General features: G+C 35.8%; 1 protein-coding gene across 4 annotated transcripts in view; it reads right to left on the bottom strand.

The window, feature by feature from the left end:
- Positions 1-24,836, bottom strand: part of LOC105188425 (pleckstrin homology domain-containing family G member 5) — a 103,655-nt gene that overhangs the window by 7,692 nt on the left and 71,127 nt on the right. For all 4 annotated transcript variants that reach the window (XM_019843761.2, XM_019843760.2, XM_011149863.3 and 1 more), the window contains 9 exons: positions 21,952-22,194; positions 14,745-14,848; positions 14,020-14,156; positions 7,890-7,966; positions 6,045-6,324; positions 4,855-5,000; positions 933-1,244; positions 611-760; positions 71-331 (listed from right to left, as the gene is read on the bottom strand). In XM_019843761.2, coding sequence (XP_019699320.1) covers positions 71-331; positions 611-760; positions 933-1,244; positions 4,855-5,000; positions 6,045-6,324; positions 7,890-7,966; positions 14,020-14,156; positions 14,745-14,848; positions 21,952-22,194 — 1,710 coding nt within the window. The remainder of the gene's footprint in view (positions 1-70; positions 332-610; positions 761-932; positions 1,245-4,854; positions 5,001-6,044; positions 6,325-7,889; positions 7,967-14,019; positions 14,157-14,744; positions 14,849-21,951; positions 22,195-24,836) is intronic.

Consider the following 24,836-nt stretch of genomic DNA (forward strand, 5'->3'; position numbering starts at 1 on the left):
CTATTTATCGCATAGGAGAGAGAAACGTCATGATTCGATTAAACAGATTGACATTTTACTATCGACTTACCTTGCTGGTAGCGGCATCCTTCAATTTCAAGTCTCCTTCTCGTAATAGAGTTCTCAGGGTGTCTTTCGGGCAACCTGGTATCGGTGCTGTGGTAATGTCGAAATTATTGTGTATCTTGATCAGTTTCTCTAATTCCTCGTCTCTGGACTCGACGACGTCGTAGCTTTCGAGACGGGAGGCTGCACTCGTTAATCGCGCAGTTTCCTCACTTCTTCTCAAGGCCGCGTTCACAGACGCCACGAAATCGTCCACCGACTTGATCTGCGCGTAGAAAATGAATTTCTCAGGCTTTTTACGGCACTACAACTACTCATCGAGTCAATGTACCATGCGAATTCCATGCGTGAAGGGTACTTCGAACGAAAGGGAGAAAGAGAGTAGACTAAGAGAGTTCACGATTCATAAGACCCACTTTAATTTCGTGTCTCGAGTGGTCTTGACGATTTACGAACTCGGTTTCCTCTTTCACCTCGAAAGCTCTCTTCTCCATTGCGTATATTAATGTGCAGGAAGATCGGAATAATATAGGGTTCATTTTACCATGTGGGTTAATTCCACTCGTAGATCTTCGTTTTCGGTGTTCTTGTGAACTGCTTTGAGAAGGAGCGAATACTTTGTTAATCTCTGCATCGGCTTTACGAGTATGTCCAGAAGTTTCAGTCGGTTGCATTCCTTCTGCGTTTCGCACCACTGCAATATTGATCGAGATATACCGTTATGTATCTTTATGTAATGAGTAAGTATATCTCTAAAGGTTTTTGTTATTTTCTAGATTTCTTTTTATTGTATCAATCTCAAAAAGTTTCGTTCTGTATTTTTTGGCATAGAAGTGATCGAAGGTGATTAACAGGAGTATGCATACCACCAGATACGCCGTGAAAAGTTGATTATCGTTCAATCGGTCTCGGCAATATTGTTGACATCGGCTCTGCTCGGCACAGTATCTTGTGTAAGGCGCGAACGTCTGCTCGAAAGTTTCGAAGCCCTGTAGAAGGTGACCAGGATCGAGCGGTTGTCTACTCGATCTAGACACGTGCAGCATCGTGAGCAGATGCTCCGTCCAGAAGTAGCGATTAGCAGCGTAGATATTGGGTATATTGCTGAAAAGTTTCGACCTGTCGACCTCGTTCAGAATATTCGAGGCCTGCAGGCCGCACAGGCACGCCATGAAGAGCTGCAATATCAAAAAGATGATCATCAACTCGCGAAAAGTTTTTATTTCGAGGATCATCTTTTTTCAGATATTCGCAATGTACCGTCAGTATTTTAATATGTATTTCTTAAAAAATATCTGCTACTTTTTCATTATATATATATATATATATATATCCTGTATTATATTGATACCGTTTATTAGTATTTACACCAATGGAAGTATGTATAATGAGAAGCGAAATCATACGCGATTATCGGATTAACTTTACTAAACTAAGCATTATTAAACTCACTGTAAAACTAAGCATCGGAACATGTGTGTGTAAAAATGAGTGTTAGTGTGTTATTTTGATACATTAGCTGGCGTTAAGGTTGATCTTTTTCAGTCGTGACTTCATTTGGACGTCCTGAGCGCTCAATATCAATTGTGCTTGTACGGCCACAACGAAATTCAGTGAACCACTTATGAACTATTTTACGCGATGGAGCAATCCCCATTATATTTTTTAGCTTTTTTCACTTTCCTTAAGAGTTTTTCTACATAAAAAAGTACTGCTGTGATCAAAAAGTATCGGGAATGGTTCAATAAAACGCAAAATTTAAATTTATTTATTAAAATTTATTTCTTCTCCTTCAAAGTAATCTTCTCCCACTATATAATGCACTTATATCAACGTTTCTCCCAATTCTCGAAGCATGCTTTATTAAAGTGTTTTTAGCGTTTTTAGCGTGAAATCTCTTTAGGACTCGTAGCGAATTTTCTTTTATGGCATCAATTGACTTAAAACGATGACTACGAAGCAGAAATTTTAGTCGACGAAACAGGGAAAAGTCACACGATGCATACATATCAGGTAAATACGAGGGTTGTGGAACCGTATTTGTAGAATTTTTGGCTAAAATCTTACGAACAATAAGAGCATTGTGAGCAGGTGCAGTATTATGATACAAAATCCATGAGTTATCTCGTTACAAATCAGCTCGTTTTTTACGAATTGTTTCACGCAAACGACGCAAAACGCTTAAATAATATTCTTTGTTGACAGTTTAGCTAGTCGGAAGGAATTCGTGATGCAGAAAACTACGACAATCGAAGAAAACAGTCAGCATTATTTCGACGCGTTTTCTGCCTTCCTTGAACTACGAAAATTCTTGTTTTTAATAGAGAATTGACATTAAAGGCTTTTTCCAATATTTCCAACGTTTTTGTAGAAGTAATTCTGTTGCAAAAACAAAATTTAATGTTCTTTGCTCAATTACACTCGACGTTTTGAAAAATCGCCGGAGTAAAATTTCGGAGTATTTCACATAATTACCGTTGTTACTTTCGACTAAATATTTGTTTTGTGATTAAAAGAAGTGCTTCTGGAGATTTTTAACATGTCGAAATTTATTGAATAAAACATTTAAATTTTGTCTTCGGAATGATTTTTCATGTGCCCTATGGAAATGATGCGGAAATGTTTTGATGATTAGTGCATGTCACAATCAAGAACACATTTACGAGTGCTACAAAATGTTCAAGAAAGCGAAAAGTGCGTTAAAGATGACCCATGCGCTAGAAGACTTTCTACTTCAACGGATAAGCAACACATCGAAGAAATCAAGAAATCAGTGCTCAGTGATCGATGATGAATAATTAGAAAAATGGCTGAACGTGCTGGGAATATCGTTAAATTGGTGTCAATCAATTTTGAAAAAAAAAACTTGGGAATGAGACGTGTTACATCTTGTCTTGTTTCAAAAAAGTCGAATTTTTTTGCAAAAGCAACATCGTGTTGTAGTCACTGAAGAAATGGTTTCTCAAGACAAATCATCTTTGAAATGGAGGATATATGGTAGTATTGTATCCGAGCCACCGTATGTGTGGCAATGTGTGGCTATTCGCAAGCTTTGGACCGGCGGCGGTATCGATTGAGAAATTGACAGGCGATCAGCTGGGCAACGAGGGAATAAACAACAAAAAGAAAAAGAAGAGGTTGAGCACGAGCCGTCGACACGGGCTGACGTGCAGCGTTCGGTGTCGGCTCTATTTTTACAATTTACGCGCAAGAGAGTTCATGGCCGTTTCATGGCTGTATATAAAGCTTTTCTTCAACCCAGTGTGTAATTATTTCTCCCCGCGCGGCGGAATTTGTCTCGTGTGTGCACGACAATGGGTTAGGACACAAAACACATCGGAACAATACCTCAATTTTTACATGCTGCTGAAAATACTATACTAGGCTTCTGCGAAGACTATAGTCTGTTTACTAACAACCGACATAATTTCTGTTTAAAACCGTTACATCGAAAATATTTGAACGACCAGATAGAAGGGCTCTTCCCCTATGACGCAATATGCAGAGTCCACATTTCTATAATATAACTAGACTACTAACTCCGACTCAATACATGACTCCGAAAAATATGTACCGTCCTGGTGGTTCGACATTCACGTCTGATTGGTTGAATCAAAACACATTTCTTCTAATTGGATCGGTTATATTGTATCGGTTTATGTAGCTCCTCTCCTTGTGGACTATCAATCTCACACATGCGCAGATGCTTGATTCCCTTACCTAATACATACCTTTTGGGGTCAATTTTGTGCTACAGTATACAAGGGAGTTAGCAGTCTAGTTATACTATAGAAGTCTGTGAGAGATAGTCCCAGTCACGGGTCTGTTCTGTTTAGCTGCACTGCCGAATTGGTGCCGTAAGTTAAGCTTACGGCTCCACGTATGCGGTAGAGCTCCGGCTCTAAATGCGGTGACCAATAAAGAGACAGGCGCACGTCCGGTTGCGGCAAGCTCTCTGGTACTTTTTTAAATGTACAAGTATTTCTCCCATTCAAGATAAATAAAAAATGCTACCTGTATCTATTTTTTATCAACAGATTATATCAACGGAACCGTTCCTTCTTATTTTTTGCCTAATGTTCTCTTTCGTGTATGTACGTATGGACGGTTATTTCATTCGATATAGTTGCGCAGTAATTGAACATTGTCTTAGATTAAATGATGGCACTTGGTGAAAACGCGGTTACAGTACGGCTTAAAATATTCTAAAACATTCAAGAAGAATGCGAGGTTTCATGAAATATATTTGCGGGGGAAGGAAAAGTGATGTCGCTCCCCTTTCATTCTGTTAATTAAATTTCATCTACGATTGCAAATTTAATCAGATAAGAACGTACATCACTGCACATAATTGATTTTAATAAATTGATCAAATTTATACTAATTTATTTTTAAACAATATATGTTTAATTTTCTTACTTAATGTATATTTAATTTTTAATTAATGTATATTTCATGTTTAAATAATGTATATTTAATATTTTTAATCAATGCATATTCAATTTTTGATTAATTATTCTCATCTCGTTATATACGCGTGGAATTATATGACGTCATTTTGGAAAGTAGGCTAGAATTTGTATATTATATTTACTTGGATATATACATATATACATATCATATAGACAGTACAAACAATTTGCGTAGACGCGTAGAATTTTGAAATGTACAGCACAACCCTGTTCGATCTGATCGAGTAGAATTAATTGGGCTAATAAGAGGTTTTAGATACGCGAAAACTACCGATAAGACACACATACAAAGTGATGCGTACAATGTTGCACTTACGTCAGTTACGACCTTCAAAGTTTTAATGTAGGCCACTTCGGTCTGCGTTAATTCCCAGAGTGCGGTTTGTTGCTGTTGCTGCTTTTCCGAGAGTTGATCAGAATTTTCTACGATGTCGCGCCAGTCGTCCTCTAAACTGTACAGCTCTGAAATAATATTACAACGATGCTTGTGTTCCGATCATTGTTGTAGCGGTATAAAAAAATACGTGTCTTTTATTTGGACCCAAACTACAACATATTCAAAGCTTATCAAAATCGGCGTGTAGCACTTGGATAGGTTTACTTATCAGAATTTCACTCTCTTTCATATCCCCAACGGATAATCGTGCGTTTTGAGACACCCTATATATACCGGAACCTTGAATAATTTAACGCATTATTTAGTACTACGGATCACGAACGATCGTTTAATATTGTACAATTATTTAAAAGATACCTTGCAAAATAATAAATGCACGTCGTTGAAATATCACGTAAACTAGCATGTTCAATCCTCCGTAACTAAGTGTATATTTCATAAAAAAACATAATAAATTATGAATTTTTCCTTTGAAATACGTCATCAATTTTTTTTTCCTTTTAAAAATTACTTCCTTAAAAATTTCTTCTATAATTATTTCTCCCTTCTGTGTTTCCCTTTTTCCCGTAGAGTTTCTTCTAGAGAGCTCAAACAATTTCTCATATATTTTATTCATATCGCATTATCTATATCGCATTATCCATGTGCTTCTTTCCAAAAATATCACGTTATGTTGGAGGATTGCTGATTCAGGAGCATATTATTTCTTGTCAAAATAGCCTAATAGCCTGGTTCATAACAGAAACATATAATAAGTTAGGAATTTTATCTCTCAGACTACGCCATATATCTTATCGACGAGCTATTGTGCAAATCACAAACTCCCGTCTCCTTCCCTCGTTTCGTTCAAAGTGAGAAAGTAGCTCTCCCTAATTTTGAAAACCTGCATCCTTCGGTTGTTGCGAGCCCGAATCATGACACACAGTCGAAACTTGAGTATTAAGAATATTGGATCCTCTTGCAACGTTTTCGACCGTATTTTTAAAATTTCCAAGGATTTTTCAAGGCACTTCGTTTCAGTTAGTTTAGTTGATTTATTTTCACAAGGAGGTTCAATCATAGTAAGAAAGTAAAATATATTGAAGAAGGGAAGGAGTAAATAAGTATACCTTTTTCTTCATCGATCGCTAGATCACAGTGCAATGAAATATCCGTGAACTTCGGTATGCCATGTTTATTGTACTCATCCAGTTGGGCAGTTAGAAGATCCATTTTGGTACCCTTGGTATTGGTAAAAAATCCACTCCAACGCTGTTTACTAGCCTTGAGTCCCGCAGCCCCAGCGGTACTCCGGCTGGAAACAAGCGTTGCGCAGGCACCTACGTCGCAGTCGATGCTTGAGTCTTCGGTGGAGACGCTGAAGAAACGACCACTTCGACCCCGGTAATTCTGTTTATAGAGAATCATTTTTGATTAGCAGGATCGACGAGAAATTTTTATTTATTATCGTTGGTAACAACAGTATAATCAACAAACGGGATAATCAAGAGATGTGTCTCGCGTCCAGTGATGGGCAAGATACATTTCAAATGTATCTCGATAAGATACGAATACATGTGGGGAAAAATGCATCTAGACACAGACAAAGGCACACGCGGAAAATGTATCTTGATACAGACACTCGAGCGCTTCGAAAGTATCTTAGATACAAGTATCAGATACTTTTAAATTATATTTTATCATAGTAATGATGATAATATACAGGGGATGGACAAAATAATGTGAACACCATGCTAAATATTACATATTTGTTTATGTTGGGCCCCCTGCCAAGATATGAACGGTGCGGCGAGTATATGTGGCGCACTTTACGTAGTAACCGTTCTAGTTTATATTTCAGTATACTACTCGCTTTGTTTTGCGACGACGTTAACAATCAGACGGTGAAATGGGCGACCTGTCAGACTTCGAAAGAGAACAAATCGTGAATGCTCGGTTAGCAGGAGCATCTGTGACGAAAACGGCTGAACTGTTTAACGTTTCACGAGCGACAGTATCCACTGTGATAACAGCCTACGCAAAACATGGCAAAACATCTGCGAAGAGGAGTGGGCGCAGAACAACGTTAACAGACAGGGACCGCCGAATATTAAAAAAATAACAGTTTAAAAATTCTCGAATTCGTATCGCAAAATGAGGTCCTACTCCATCTTGCTGGAACTAAACGTTCTGCATGTTTGCGTCAAATAAATTTTCAATTTCAGGGATGATATGATCTCGCAATAAATTTTCATATTTTTCAGCATTTAAATCACCATCTATGAAAAATGGGCCTATAATACCGCGACTGCAGATCCCTGTCCAAACATTAAATTTTTCTGGATATTGTGTGCGAAGATCACTCATTCAATGTGGATTTTCATCACTTCAATATCTACAATTGTGACGATTAACAGCACCATTTATTTGAAATGTGGCTTCATCAGAAAAAATAACAAAATTCATAAAGTCAGCATTATCATCACACCGATGCATCAGAGTTCTTCACAAAACTGAATTCTTCTATCAAAATCATCTTCCATAGGTTCTTGAGCGATAACAATTTTATATGGATAATATTTATGCTTTTTTAACCCTTTGTATCCTGACGGTACTTCAAAGTACCGCTCTATATATCCGCTCTTGAACCTTTTTCCCGTGTCTTACCCTACATTCCTGTCGGTACTTACAAGTACCACGTCAAAATTTAATCGTTGAATTGTTACAAAATTTATTTTCCTGTTTCTCATGTTTATGATATGCCAAGAGTTATTTAATTACGCCAAAATTTAATAAGGTCTTAGGTAAATTAATTTAGGATATAAAGGGTTAAAATGTTAGAAACGCTGCCTTCACTGATATAATGGGCTTGTGCTGTTTTTGATAATGGACAAATGAGGATTTTCCTGAAACTGAATTCTTCTATCGCGCTTTAACTTCTCTTTTCTTTAAATAAAAGACTGGACTCTACTTACCCCACTGGTTTTTCGCAACGACACATTCTGAGTTCCTCTTTGACTCGGCGTCCGAGAATTCGTTCTTTCGTCTTTAACTGAAACGAGAAAAGAGTCATTAATGTATATATTTATATTTCGCTTTGCTGTGCGAATCTCGCATTAATATTAATATTAATATGTGGTAATCCAAAATTTATTGCATTACAGGGAATTATATTATTATGTTATATTAATATATAATTTACTCTTTATGATAAGTTGCCTGAATTCGAAGTTGCGTGCGTTTGGACGGTAATTCAGGGCTTACCGATATAATCACTTGCATACCATTTCCAATAAAGTTTACAATATTTATAGTTACCATAATTACAATGGGTTTGTACGATGAGCGATTTTAATTGGAGCCGAGTTATTTTATATATTTATAAAATGTTTGAAAATATAAAAATAAAGAAGAAACTTATGAATACAAGCAGAATATTTAAGATTAATAAGTAAGTAAAATTTGGAATGCAAGAATCAATAAGAAGAAATGAATAATGCAAGAATAAAGTATATAAATCAATTTAATCTATTCATTACAAGCAAAAAATAATGATTAAAAAATATACAGGGTAATCCATTTTATTCTATGCGCGCGAATATCTCTAAAAGGAGAAGTTTTTAGAACAAATGTTTCAGACAAAAATTTTACGACTTCGAAGGGGAAAGATGATATTATCAATTTAATTGTAAATGGCGCCACTTTAGAGATTTCATCATGGTGGTCATTTTTTAAAATGGAAATCGATTTTTTCTCAAAATAAAAATTGTAGCAGTGAGACGAATATAACGGTTTTAAGTAAAAAGCTTACACCTCCATACAGTGCATTTGTGTTCTGTGATTCCAAACCGCCCTCTACCTCTTATATGTGCGTGTGTGCGTATGTATGTACGCGCGCGCATGTATTGTTTCTACCCACTATTTGAACTGGATTTTGCTTGATAGTTTTCCCGCTCCTCATCTTTCTCTCTCCTCCTCTCTCTCTCTCTCTCTCTCAGCCCCTCACTTTCACTCTCCCTGTACAGTACGTTTACGAAAGAAACTTGGAGACCATTAGCTTGGCCTGCGAGGAATATTATCGGCGCTTGTCAGTTACGCAGGAACATACTCTGATTGCATTTTATCGCGTTCGAAGAAATTGAAAATTTTACCGACACGTTGCCGTTTCGTATCATTGCGCGCCAGAATCACGCTTGTTCGCATCTACATGCGCATTTTTGGCATAGATCTGGCAGGTAGGGCAGGACACAGGAAGTAAAATGGAATAGATTTTTGCTGCGCGATTGTTTGATATAGAACCGTTGAAATGTTTATTCGTATGCGTCATTGCAGAGAGACTTTTGTCAGCCTCCCGTGATCCTCGCATGCGTGCTCACTCGAAATAACTCGTCGGAATTCCGCGACCTCTCGCGCGCGTACTCGGCTGTTCGTGACTTTTCGGGTCAAATACACCGGGGAAATCACGATGGGAGCGAAATAGCGGTGTTAAGTAATAACTGGAAAAATTTTCCGCGTCGACGTTGAATAGCGATGCGTATCGTTGCTGTTTTTCCAGAGAACATTCTGTTTCCCTATTTCTTTCTCTCTTGATCTTTGTAAGATGCAAATTTCGCGCGTCATTAAACCACTGCTTCGAACCGATTTCAAATCGGACTTGCCGATTTAAATGGACCCATATGGTTTTGGCAACGCGAGTATATTACGAATTTTTTCACCTGCATCGGATGGACTATTTATATAAACTTATGTTCGCACGAATGATGGACCGACATAAAACCGGGTCGGTTGGACCGGTCGGCTCTGAATTCGCGATTTAGTACTAATATGAGGTAATTACTAACTCATCAGGTGTACTTAGTGGATAAAAATGTATTTAAATTTCCGCCGTAGTTGCTTCTCCCTTCTACTGTTATTTTTCCTTTATTTTTTCTTTTTCTATTTTTAGAGCATAGCTGTGTTTAACGTATGACAGGATAATAAAGGAGAGTAAAAACTTATGGATTAACACTATATTATGTGAGAACTGAGAGCGATTAATTGAAGATTATAATTATGTCGTCTAACTAGAGGTTAATCGTAATAGAAATGATCGCAATGATCAGAATAATTAGAGGCATCTAAACGTCGACATGGCTCAATCTGCTATAATAATATCACTATTGTTATAGTGGATTGAACTCTATACGATTTGTATGAGAGGATAATGATATAATTTCGCGATGTGTACTTAGAAAATCCGCCAACTCTCAGTAGTATAGAAATCAAGAGGCACGGTAGGCTCTAGGTTCAAGCGCAACGAAGTTGCGAGGCCCAGTTGGGCACGTATAAAAAATTCTTATCCCTTATTTTGATGTTAGATTACTACATATTTCAAGCTCATCAAAATCGGAGGAGGACATTTCTATGTATTTCCTTGTAAAAGTGGGCCGTATTTTTAAATGCGCGTGGCATAATCGTATCGTTATCTCTCATATAAATCATCTAATGCATCCACTATAATAATAGTGATATTATTGTATTGAATAGTATATTGAATCACGTCGACGCTTGGTCAACTACAACTTTCAATTATTCTGATCGTTACACAATTATCTCTATTACAATTATTTCCTAAATAAACCACATACTGGCGTATGTAATGTTATTTGCTTTGAGGCACTGTAGTTGCTCCCGTCACAATTATTCCGTTCCCATAATCATTCTCTGGTGATAATTATTCTATGTATTTCGTTAATGAAGAATTGTGTTAGAAATTAGATTTCAGATAATGTAATTTATCTTGCAGCACTTTATCTGGCACACTTACGCATGTATATAAGTGATTATTAAATATTTAATTTATTAGTTATTTAATTCGTCAAATATTTAAGGAAAATATAATACTTAATACGCGAAATGGGAATTTTTCTGGTAAATACCTTGCGAGTTTTAAAGATTAGAATCTAAGACTAGAATCAAGTTGTGTTTAATTATTCACTTTTTCCATTATCTATTATATTAACGATTGTTTGAAGCTTCGCCTAGCGTCACAGAATATTTTCTCACTCGTCATACCTCTACAAGGCAAACCAATCGCTAGATAGAAACACGAGTAAGCGGGTCAATCAGTTTGAGCGTTTCCCAAGGTTGTTCAATGGATTTAGAGCCATCCAATTATTTGATTTTTAATTAACTTTGTAAAATGCCTGCGTGGGCTGTCAATATAATACAGGGTAAACTCGGGTAAGAGGCCATAGGTGGCCACAGTTTTTTAAAATATAAAAAACATTTTTGTTATTTTTTAATAGTGTTTGGCATATTACTTCACTCAAAACTTAAAGTGTTTAATATTATCAAAGTTGAAGAGAAAATACTTAATAGAAATTTTATATTATCCAAATATTAAAATATAAGCATTGGCCATTTTACCGAACTTTTGAGAAAAAGATGGCACAATATTATGGGATAGTTGATCGATCGTACATATTTTATATTAAAGATATACCTAACATTTTATAAAATAATAAAATAACTTATAACTTCACATATTTATTTTATTTTACAATATTGAACAATTTTACAATGTTATATATTTTAAAGTATACAGACGTAGGAAACTATCAATAACACTATCAATAATTATTGACAATTATCGATGGAATTATTATAAAATATCGATAATTATCGATTGCGTGAAATATCGATAGTTCTTTGTCTGTAGTACTGATGTTAATATACATCAATTACATTGGCCATTTTATTCTGAAAAAAGTAAGCCATCTTCTCAAACTGTGAGGGAAAGACGGTCATAATATTTATAAAAAAAATAGTGAAAACTGAAATAAAAAGTAAAAATTATATGTCGCATTACAATTGACATATCTTCGACATTCGTTATGAATTTAACATTGATCATGACAGCTTAGCTATAATTTATTTGACGTTGTAGCAATTTTTAGTAAATTTTACAATACATAAAAAACTTTGCTTGCAAGCAGTCGTAAGTAAAAATATGATAATATTCACAATATTGTTATTTCGAGTAGTGTGCACATATAAACTACTGCATATATTGACTATCTTTGAGAATGACTACAAAAAAGCACTATTTAGCAATTATTGAAGAAATTACAGCCTATGGCCATCTTTTGCATATCGCCATCATATTCGAGTTTATTTTGTCTTCTGAAAACTTCGAAGAGCAAAACGAAAGGCGTAATGTAACGAAGCAAAGCCTACTGACTCGTGAGAAAAAAGCCGAGCTTTTCTGCAAAATATCGCGGCGAAAAATTGCGAAGAGTTTTTTGCTAAATATTTAATTGCTGGTGTTCGTTCTCTCTTCTTCTACGAAATTCCAATCAAGTTTGCATTTAATCGAGACGCAGACGATCGGGTCTTCGCAGACTTCGTTATTTCGCTCGCGGAATTTTAGCGATTTACGTGCGGTAATCCGTCTATTTTCATCGAAAACGCACGAAACTTTTTCTATGCTCGCACTATTTGTGTCACTCAGCCTGACTCGAGGCCGCGTTCATCCATTCGTCTGTCGTGCGGTTACATTAATCAACCGTGAGAATTATAGCTAGTCCATCTCGCGTACCGCGTAGAATAATTAATTATACTCCATACACTGGCCGCAAATGAACCAGGTCGTTTTGACGTACTGTTAATAATTTATTAATCCTAGCAGTCAAAGCGGACCGAGCGATATCGAACTGCACGCTTTGCAGCCACGCGCGAAAATTGCGGTGTTAATAGTGTCCAATGTGATTATTACTCGTATCGCTGCTTCCTCTTCTCCTTTCGCCCACTCGTCGTGGGTAATTGCGAGGATGTTGCAATATTGAACTGAATAACATTCACTCTCTTATTATTGTTTTCTGTCGCTTAGTTACGACCGCTGACTGTTCTTGAAAGTGTGGGCAAGCGTGCGTCGCGTGACGTCCTCTGCGAAGCCGTATGTTGACAGCAAGTAATTAAAAGTACAAATTGATACTACAATAGATACCTATCACAAAGGAGGAGGGCGGGGAGGGTCGCGGTTGAAAATTCACCTGGCGGTACGTAGTTAACAGCGAGACAGGAGGAAAAGGTCGACGACCAAGAGATATCGTTGTAAATGAAGCTGATAAAATTTATTCGCTGTATATAGAGTGATTTAGAATAAACTTGCTGTCCTTGAAATATGTTCATGAATGAATTCTAAGATGACTTTTTCTCTCGCAAAATGTTATCGGAGCTTAGTTTTTGAGTTATAAAATTAAGCAGTTTACCTATTACGGATCGAATATAGCAGGTAAGCAGGGACGGCACAATTTACCATCAGACGCAGGCGCCTAATGCGATGAGCTAGCTCATCGATGCACGCAATAACATTGCACACATTATTTTTATAACTTCTGTTAATGATCATATCGAGTGCTTCGACGGAATCAACAAGGGTTTCTTCCCTTGTTGATAAACGCGTATGATTGCATAGCAAAATGCGATAGTTGACGGCAATGTTGTCCAGCATGAACGGATTAATGTGACCGCCAAATAGCAAGGATTCATGCGATCGTAATAGCGAATGAATAAGCTCATTGCTTTCGACGTTTGGCGTTCAACATAAGCGTTTGCGTCTGATAGTGAGTTGTGCCGTCCCAACTTACTTCCTCTACCTTCCTCTACTTGATCTGTAATAAGCAAACCACTTTTTTTTTATAAAAACTCAAAAACCAAGCTTCGCATAACATTTTGCAAGAGAAAAAATCGTCTCAGAATTCATTCAAAAACATGTCATTTCAAGGACAGCACGTTGTTTTGAATTACCTTGTATATTTGAAGGAGAAAGATATCGAGAGAAGAAAGGGGAAAAAAGAGAGGGAGACGAATTATAATTTAATAAAAATGAGGGTCAATTACGCAATTACGAACGACTTAGACATTACGTGTCTTTCAAAAAGACATACGCATTCGTAAAAAAACATTCTCGGCTTTTCGATAGAAATTAAAGTAATTGGGAACATCTTTTTCTGTCTTCATATCTTTTTACAACTGTTCATCATCAAATTATTAGTTCAACGTTTAATTTAGTTTCATAACTTTGCTGACTCCCTCAATAAATAAATATTCGCCAACACTCACCGGTTATACGCAGCTGCTTTCCACCGAGGACGGAGGTATCCGTCGTCAATAAAGGCAGCGGCGTTGAAAAACTGTCCAGAACGTCGACACGCGACAGATCGATACCGCGACGTTCGCAAGCGACACCCAATACATCTCTGCAACAGATTATCATGCAAAAAGGTGAAAAATATGAACTCTTGTAACCTCTCTTCCGCCAATTCGACAACATTTCGCATTTTACCGTCGCGTTTATTTACTCGCGATTGGAATGTTGCATTTAGCGTTGGGGAAAAATTTCAGTTTAATCGTGATTTACGAGTTACGAGTTACGATGCACGCGTGCGCTATCTACACACCACCGAATATACGTATTAGGTGTCTCGATTAATTTCCCTTGTTTTTAATCGTAAAAAATTTACCTTGTTAAAAATAAGGTAAAAAAAAGCGCCAAGTGCACGCGACTCGTACCAATAATCTTTTATAAATAAAAACATTGCCTTTTATATAAAAGAAAAGAGAAAACGAAATAAAAATTCAACAAACGTAACGTAGCAGTTTCGCTTATAACTCGTAACTTACTATATATATTCGTCTTAGAATGCGGTATTGCTCGGATGCTCCTTCATAAATAGCACACCGCATTGTTATTCGGTAGATATATGGCGGCTGAAATTTATTACTTTCCACGGCGTGCGTGCGCACGAACGTGTGAAGTATTAAAAGTATGATAATGCTTCACTCACGCCAGACAGGTGCCTTTCGTGGCTGGCAGGAACTCCTCGCGATCGAAGGAAGTTGCATCGTCGCCTACTTCGAAGCTGATGCTGAAGTACTCACTACTGGACACCTGAAAATGAAACGGAATAACGCATTTAATTTTATCGTTTCCGATAAAAAAGATACAAAGATAAAGAAGACGTATTCTGCATATTTCGTGTCTCGATGTGAAACCAATTACCAGCCAATAATATTAAATCCATCTTGCTAAATTATTTGTTTAAAATATTCTCATTGTGCATTAAATTACCGATATTAAATTCGTCGCATCGTTTGCGAAACTTTTTAATCTCGGTTTAGATAAATGGTAAATAGATAAATTTTTAATAAGAAAAACAATAATGGACAATTTTATTTGCTGCGTGCATTTGCGAAATAAATTATCTTCGTGTAGTTACTTAAGCGTATGACGACTTCAAGCGAAATATTAGTAATGAAATTGATTTTCAGATATTATCAGATATTAACAAGGAACGTTACTTAAAAGAACTGACGACAGCGATAAGTAATTGGTTGTCATAACATCAATTTGACGCGATGGAACCATGCGCAAAATGTTCGCTGATTAACTCCAATCTCTTTCTCTTTCTCTCTCTTTCTGCCTTAGCGTTTCGCGCTGCTCATAAGGAGAAAAAACTCAGCCAATTTTATACCGTATTAAGAGCTTACCTTTTAGCCCTTGAGTGTAATCGCCTTAAAGTCTGGATGTAACCAATAAGCAACGACGTACTGCGGTTTAAAGAGAAGCTTAACGTCTCTAAGCCTCGTCCGAACTCGCAGACCTCGTTTAAATGCAGGAGGTGGGATGTTTCCTGGTATTAAATATGAGGGTGGAAGCCGGAATGCACTGTATCTTTAATATGATCGTAATCGAGCCGGGAGTATTTTATTACGTATTTCAGCAGTAATTAAAGGGTTCTAAGACAAATTAGAGCCATTTGATGAAAATATATTATTTATTTGCGAGTGAACATGTCGCTAGCTCGCGTGTGCATTATGCGACGTTTCTCGAAATTTTTACGTATTCTCTGAAGGACGCGAGAACGTGCAGGTCGTGTTCGTGCTTCGCGCAAACATAATCTTAAATGTGCATTTCGAGTAAGTCTTAAAGGAATGATTTGCGCTCCCTTTGCGTTTCTGAGAGAGAAAGGCATGCAATCGCATTACTTGACAGTTCTCGCGGCCGGATTCGACATTGAACTTTTGCCTGTGCTCGTTTTTTTCTCATAAATAATGCAGCAATGGTGTTCTCATAAATTTACGTCACCCGGTAGACATATCCTGCGATGGTAACTTGACGAATCAAGTGGAGCCGTGGGATACAATGTCGTGTGGCACCAAAACGCATCGCAATTTAGGCGAACGTGGTTCGTTGAGTATCGGTGGATATTCAATGAACGTCAATGAAACTACTTTGCTCAGCAGCTCAGCTGCTAAAGAAGAAGCATGAATTATTAGCGAAATTAATGAAACGTGAGATAAGTTTAGCCGCACAGTAAATTGAGATAATCCGAATGCTGGGAGAGGCGAGGAGAGTGAAAGTTTCAGCGATTAAGTCACGATTTGCTCAGTTATGAAGCGGAGCTTGAGAGAGGAATTATAGAATCTCGCATCTTAACGGAGGAGAGCCAATAAGGTTGATTTTTGGGCCAGAGCGTCGCACTTTTTTGATTGCATTTTTTGATTGTGTCATTGCATAGTTGAGGTCAAGAGCTTTCCAAAACACCCTATGAAAAGCTTTTTACGTTGGGGGAAGTCCTCAAAGTTTAAGAAACATAGGTATATATTTCTTAATATGGAGATTTAAGATATAAGGATAATGGAAATGATAGCATATTAAATAATTCTTCAATAAGAACTTTTTAACTTTTTCGATATGAGTATCGACTACAATAGCTGATCTAACGTGTTTTACAACAAAATAACTCTAGATAATTATTTGTATCAAAAAATCACAAACTGTATCCAAGCGCCGTGGTCGCGGCGCGACGCCTAGTAGTACATATGCAGAAGCAAAAGCGACCGTGGTAGCTTTTCCAGAATTTCAGGATCGATTCAGGTCTTCCTCGAGTCAAATATCTCAAGCATGGAAATTGTAATAAAAAATCTGATGACATTTTTCTTATATAATGTCTATCTTGTGTATAATTTGCGACAAGCCCGATCAAGATTGGTGCAGGAAAGATACGGAGATCTCGAAAGCTCACCTGCAAGAAGGTTCTTTTTTTTCGCTAATAATTTCAGATTCAGATCTCACACATAAGCACACAAGCAAAGCGAGTTTGTCCATCAAGCTGCGTTTGCATTGCCACGCGATGTCAGCTTCAGATTATACGTATATGCACGGACACAAGTAATGCGAGTTTGTTATCAGATGTGTTTGCAACGTACAGGTTGAAATAAAATAAGCATTTCATTATCTCTGCTTTCGCTTTAGACGCTTACGCATTACTTATGTAAGCGTCATTCTATTCTTTATTGCTCATTATATGCGGAAGGAAATTTCTTGAAGGATCTGGAATTGATCTGGAATCAAATAGCGTTTCTCTCAGTAAAACTTACAGAAAATACTTGTGACAGTCGATTACAACGATGAATATAATATAATAAATATATAATGAATTACTTCGTAAAAACATAACTATATACGAGCACATATCGTTCAGAAACGTTTGCGAGACTTTGGTAATAAACAAAATTATGTACTTGTTAATTATGTACTTGGTTTATTATGTACTTGGTTAATTATATTGGTCGCATTTTTTTTAACAAAATTAATGAAACATTTGCGTTTTTTAAATCCATATATACTATTTATTTTGGTATTTTCTGTTTGTGATACTTTTCCTTTTGATACTTTTCGTCTTAGTACTTTTGTGTTGTTATATTTTGTTGTAGTACATTTTGTTTTGGTTGTCGCTTGTTGTTTTGGTTGTTGGTATGTTCTTTTTTATATTTTTTGGTTTGGTACTTTTTGTCTTGATACTTTTTCTTTTGGTTCTACTTGTTCGTTTTGTACTTTTTGTATTGTTATATCTTAGCTATATTTTTGTTGTAGTACGTTCTGTTTTGGTACGTTTAGATTTGGTATATAATATCATATTTCGAAATTTTTTATCGGTACTTTTCGACGGAATTTACAGAGTTAACGTGAAATAAAAATGTCAATTTAGAATCCGGCGTAATGATTTTATCTCATAATTAAAACTGATTTAATTCTTATAATTGAAACAAAAATTAACACTCGGTTGGCAAGATAAGATAAGAAAGTTCTTGCGTCATTCAAGCAGAATTATTCTCCTTACTGAACGGCAAAGAGATAAAAGAGCACGAATACCCAAACTACAGAATGAAATAACTATCCAAGATTTTTCATGCGATATATACTTCCTTTTGCCTCATCGGGAGGCTATTTTCGTTATTTAATTCTTTTTCCTCCCCTTCCCTTCTCCTCTATTGAGTTGTGCAGGCTGCAGGCTTATGCAAATTGTTGGGTTAACTCAACGGAATTCGCCCGATGATGCTTATGCCATGTACACGTGGAGCAAGAAAATAACGACCACGATCACAAGACTCACCGTTTTGTGTAATGGAATATCAGAAACTGACGGTTGCCATCGCGGCAACATGAAACAAAGATAATTCCTAGTCCGACACAATCTAAGTTAGTTTGATTACCTGTTCTCGTTAAGGAATATCGTGGCGCTGCGTTATGCAAAATACAATTGCACAGAGCCCGACTTTTGTTAATTTATTTACGATCCGACCGACTTATATTACCTGAAGAAGGATGACAAAGTGAACTTAGACGTGGAAATTGCGATCTCTCGCGGAATTCCGATGCGACGTCGGAGAAAATTTTGCGTCGAACGCCATATGTGTGAGAAGACATTCCGAAGAGAAACAGGTCTTTGAATGTTGATATTAAAGAAACAGTTAATGTTTTGACCTTTCTGCGTCTTTACTTACTTCTGATTTATCAAGATCGGATAGAACTATGATCGGATAAAAATATGTTAATCGCCGCGTTGGCTTCTCCCGAAAGAAATAAAATAACGATAAAAGAGATTCGGCTGTGCCGAATCGTGATGTAGATACGACCCTCCATAGGAATTACGATAAACGTTTTCTATCTACCCTTTTCTGTTCTCTTTTTTTCATCTCATTAACCAGGTAGAGAAATTAGTTTTGCCAACACTCAACGGAACGAGCAAAACAATTGCGTGAACACGCAACGTGTATTATATTTATTCTTTCCGTACTTTGCATAGACTGTATTTATATATCCTGTTGTTATCGAGACATATTTATGTTCTTCGTGAATATGCACTTATTAAACATATAAATGTATATCGATAGTCTGTTAAAAAGCCACGTTCGTTAATCGCAAATTAATCGCGTCGCGTCACATATTCGGCGCACATTTCATTATGAATTCAACCAGCGAAATGGGCTCTTCATTTTGGGTCCATGGTTCGGATAATGTTCGAATTAATTTATAGAAATTGCGGAGCGTCTCTCGCCGCAACCGAAAGTATTTCAATAGCACAAAGGGTCGGATTCTTTTCACGCTATATCCGATACTACATTCTGTCGGCGGAAGTTTCAGTTTCTCGTTTCAGATTCTCCATCTCTCGGCTGCTCAATTGTTTTGGCGCGCACTTTGAGATTCTTTTTTTTCTCCCTTCTTTTATTTCTTCCTTTTTCTACGAAACTCCTTTGTATCGAGTCTCCTTGTCCAATCTCGATAACGTGGATTACTCGCAGTAATAATATCACGAAGTTTTAATTATTAATTCATTGCTAAATTCTCGATGCTTTACAGTGTTCTCACGAAACGTCTCAGTATTCGGGTTCTGCAACATCGATGCGAATTCGTCGCTGAGATATACAGGGTATTTCATTCTAAATGAGTCAGGCAAAAGTCTCGAAACATATGAAAGATATTAAGAAACGTTTCAAACAAAAGTAATATGGTTGCAAAGGGGACATAAAACATATACTATATTCATGTAGTTTACAGATAGCGTCACTTTCGAGATATTCACTGATCATTACTTTTCTTAAATGGAAACCCCAATTTTTTATTATATTTCTTTCTATCAATTAATTTGTACAACTTTTGTACTGAAACATTTTTTTACTTGCCTAATATTTTTGGAGATTTTTAAGAAAATTTTGATAATTTTTTCAATATTTCATTTCAATACGATATCTATCTCGTCATTTGTCGAAACAATAGCTGACTTTTATTAATTTAATGATTTTAAAATTTCTAAAGATCGATAAGTTAAGAAAAGTCAGGGCGTTATTGTAACAATATATTCTTCAGACTAAATAGAGTAAAAAAGTCTAATTAGCGAGATATCATAAATTAAATCTTGAAAAAGTTATCAAGTTTTCCTTGAATATCTCAAGAAATATTGAGCAAATAAAAAAATGTTTTAGACAAAGGTTGTTCAAATTAATTGAATTGTAGAAAAAGATGATATAATAAAAAATGGGGATTTCCATAATTAGTGAATATCTCGAAAGTGGCGCCATCTCTAAGCAAAATTATATAGTTGTTTTATATCCTCTTTAAAACCATGCAACTTTTGTCTGAAACGTTTCTTAGTATCTTTCATATTTTTTGAAATTTTTTCCTGGCTCATTTAAAATGGAACACTCTCTGTATAGAATGTCTGGCATCCATCTTTGTTGCTTATATTGAAATGCTTGTATTAATAATTAGTTATATTAGTAATTCCTTTTATTACTCAGTTGATAAATTTACAAAAGTTAATAAGTTACTGTAACCTCAAGTGATCGATCACTCCGATCGCAGTTTGTTATGTTAATTCATTTCTTGCAATCAGTCAATAATCACTGTTATTAACTGACGCCTAATATATCGACATATCACTCTTTAGATTGTTTTATAGAGCTCATTCCACCGTATCACGCACATTAATTGAGCAATCCTTTTCAATTAATTAATTACCTTAATAGTTATATCGTGGTGATTTACAAAATAACATTGGACTTCTTTTAGTTTAGTTTGATGAATCCTACTTGTACAATCTATTTGATAAGAGCGTGACCGATAAAACTTTTACACGGAAAACATTAAATGGGAATTTCCAATAGGAGCTGGTAAAAGGACTCTTCCTCGAAGATGCATTGTAGAGAAAGCTTCAGTCGTTCGACTTTCATGATAGAAAGACATATTTCGTCATGAGTACTGCATACACATAGCAATTCAAAGTAGTGTTAAGAACAAAAAATGTCACATTAAATATACAGGTTGAATTAGGTTAGTTTATTTCGGGGTGAGAGAATTTCTCTATCATATATATGTATATTGTTTACTATATTTAAATGTACCCTAGGTATATCTCATGGTTTAAAAGGTATTTGCTGACACCAACACATATCAAATTTTTTTCAAAGTCCTGTTTCAATTCGTAAACATTCAAAAAAGCACACAAGAAAAAAATACATATAATATATCTAAAATACATAAAAATCGGCGAGATACAACTCTAATTCTTTCCTTGTAAATCATTCTTTCGCGTGCGAATTTCTGATTTGATGAATAATATTTAAACATGTAATAACTATCTTGTTTAGTTCAATTAACTCAGTTAACCAAACATGTCACATTAATTCAACCATTTCTTTTTTCGTATGATTATAATAACTAGGTGTGGATATTATTACCATATATGAAGAGAATAATCAATCATTTTGACCAATATTATAACCATAACCGATGTTATAAATGTTCTGGTTACACACCAGAATATTTGATTAAAATAATCAAGAATTAAGAAGTTATAGAATAATTCTTCAGGCTTTTTTTCACGTGTAATGTATGTTAACATCGCACAAATTTAAGGAAACAAACTTGACTCGTATAATTAAGTTTTCGTTGTAAAAAAAACAAAACGAAAACTCGACTGAACGAACAAATTCCTGTAAAATAGTTCTGTTCAGTCATATATATATATATATATATCAGTCATATATATATATATATCTTCTCAATTATATTAACCAAATTTTAGAGTCGAATTTTCAAACGAATATTTTTAACCGCGATAACAAAAATATCATCGTTAAGTTTTCATTTGGTCCTCATTCTTTACAAATTGAGATTTTTTCCGAGTGGTTAACGCCACTTTCACTTACTTGAGATCGTGAGAGTTTATGTCTGGTACGATTGGAAAGTGCACCTTCGGCAGGCATCGTGTTCGGTACAAGGAATCGAGGACTGCACTCGACGACGTTGTGTTGCTGCAGTTGATGGGATTGTTGATGGTGATGTAGGTGATGTGGTTGCTGCTGCGAGGGACCACCGCCCAAATGGTGCTCCCCCGTGTCTAGCATGCTGTTGCCCAGGACGTCTAGTGAGGTTAAAGAACTCGAACGCACCTGCAATGAGAAAGAGAACGTACGATTAGGGAAGATTTAGAACGACTGTATTCTAAACGAAATATATTTTTCGACAAATCATTACGGCGTAACTTGGTAATTAACTAATATAATTTTTAATCAGCTTCAGCTCATCTTCTCACAATTATGTTGAAATAAATAAGAATCAAAAGAAGAAAAAACAAAGAAAGCCGAGGTATCTACCAGACTGGCAACAAAGTGCATGTCCTTTCTCACGGACAGATGGTTTTACTTGTCATCAAACGCAACTAACTTCACCTCCAAATCCTATAGCCTTTATATCATTTGACATATGATATTTCAAGCTTTCTTTAAAAAAAGTGCGTCATTCGGTAAAACATTGTTTGTTTGTCATTGAGGCATTTGTTAAAAATGGAAAATCAAAATGAGCATTTCCGCCATATTACTTTTTTACTTCCAAAAAGGAAAGAACGATGTGCAAGCTCGTCAAAAGTTGTGTTGTGTATGGTGAGAAATTCTTAACAGAACGCCAGCGTTAGCGTTAGTTTGCTCGTTTTCATTCAAGAGATTTTTCTGTGAAAGATACCTGACCATGATCAGGCTGACCAATTGAGGTCGATGACAAAATAAAAGCATTACTTGAATCCAACCGCCATTATATGATACAGGAGATCGCTGAGAAGCATCATACACGAGCATTAAAAGCCATTTAAAACGTCTTGGATACATCAACAAATTCGATATTTGGGTTCCATACGAGCTCAAAGAAATTCATCTCACCAAATGCATCAATATCAGTGACTGTCTCCTGAAACATGAGCAGAACGATCAGTTTTTGAAACGAATATTAACTAGTGATAAAAAATAAATTGTTTACGATAATGTGGAACGAAAGAGATCGTGAAGCAAATGTGATGAGCCGCTACAAAGCACTTCTAAAATAGACATTCACCAAAGGAAAATTTTGCTATCTGTTTGGTGGGATTACAGGGGTATTATGTTTTTTGAACTGCTTAAACATAATCAAACAATTGATTCGAAATTGTACTGTCAATTGGACAAGTTACACGAAGCAGTCAACCAGAAACGTCCAGAATCGATGAATCGTAAAGTTGTTTTTCACCTTGACAACGCTAGACTACATACATCATTGATCACCCATCAGAAATTGTTGCAGCTTGGGTGAGACGTATTATCATACCCATATTCTCATAACCATGCACTATCAGATTATCATTTATTTCGTTCCTTGCAAGGAAAATTTCCTTGAAAGGAAAAAATTCGATTCTAATGAGGCTATCAAACGATACTTGTATCAGTTTTTCGCCCGTAAGGACCAGAAGTTCTATGAGGATTCATAAAACTACCAAACAGATGGCAAAGAGGTCATTGAATTAAACGAACAATATATTACAGAATAAAGTTTTTGCTTTGTATGGAAAAATCTTTTTTCACTTTTTCATTAGAGAAAAACGACTTTGTTGCCTGCCTGATATATTCTGTCATCATATTCTATCATATTCTATCATATTCTATCAATTTATTATTTTTGTGTTTTATACGTGTTTTCATATTTTAAAAGCTGAAGTCCACTATCAAATAACTTGTTGCGTTCATTAACTAGATAAACTTCACTCAATTCCTGCATTATTAAAAAAAAAACATTGTGCAATCGGGAAAAAAGAAGAAAACATGAATAAAAACTATAAAATATTCTCCGTGTAAAAGTTCAACTTGCAAAGTAATTGCATTGCTAAAGTAATACAATAAAGTAATACAATAAATGAATGTAGTTCGAAGCATATGTCGCTTTTACGTTGTAATACAATTGCTTTTTCAAATGCAATTAATTATACATTACACAATTACTTAATGATACAAATACTTAATGAAATATTTAATGAAATACGCTGGCATCGTAGCATTGGTTAGGCTCATCGAAGAAACGTTAGAAAATTACGTGTCGTCGAAGATCTAGATTTCTCGTCCGAATTAAGAATTAAAAGATATGTAAAAGGTAAGTTAAAAGTCAAATTAAATGATAGAGGAAGCTCTAATTTTTAATTAGCTATAATTTTTATATTAGTTAATTTATATACATATATATGTACACACGCGCGTGCGCGCGTATATATGTATGTAATATACCTCATGACTTCTAAATTCAGATTTTTAATATAATAAAATTCTTAATATAATAAAATTTGGCGTAAAAGTATCAAATATAGCTAAGAAAGTTTCTGCTATTTTAATTAATAGAAATAAAAATTATATACAAAGTGGATTGAACAATGGAGCAAGACAGTTTTGGTATATCGTTAACTGAATCCGACAGAACTTGTATACCCCTTTTCCCACTTCGCTTACTCGTGTATTCATTTCCTCTTTTTCGCTCTCTCCTCCCCCCTCTCTCTCTCTCTCTCTCTCTCTCTCTTTGATTTTGTTATCTGCATTACATTTTCGTTTCCACTTTTCTCCCAATATTCAAATCCTTCTCAATTCAAGCGGGCAAATAAAAGAATCATTCAAAGAAATCTCATGTTTACAAGGAGCGATGCTGCGGGCGGAACTTATATGGCGAAAATAAAGATGCTACGACGCGAATGTAACGTAACAGCTACCGTTCTGATACCGTCATATTATCCGCAACGATTTATTTT

Source organism: Harpegnathos saltator, unplaced genomic scaffold (genome assembly GCF_003227715.2).
Source record: "Harpegnathos saltator strain DR-91 unplaced genomic scaffold, Hsal_v8.6 scaffold160, whole genome shotgun sequence".
In the NCBI taxonomy this organism is placed as follows: domain Eukaryota; kingdom Metazoa; phylum Arthropoda; class Insecta; order Hymenoptera; family Formicidae; genus Harpegnathos; species Harpegnathos saltator.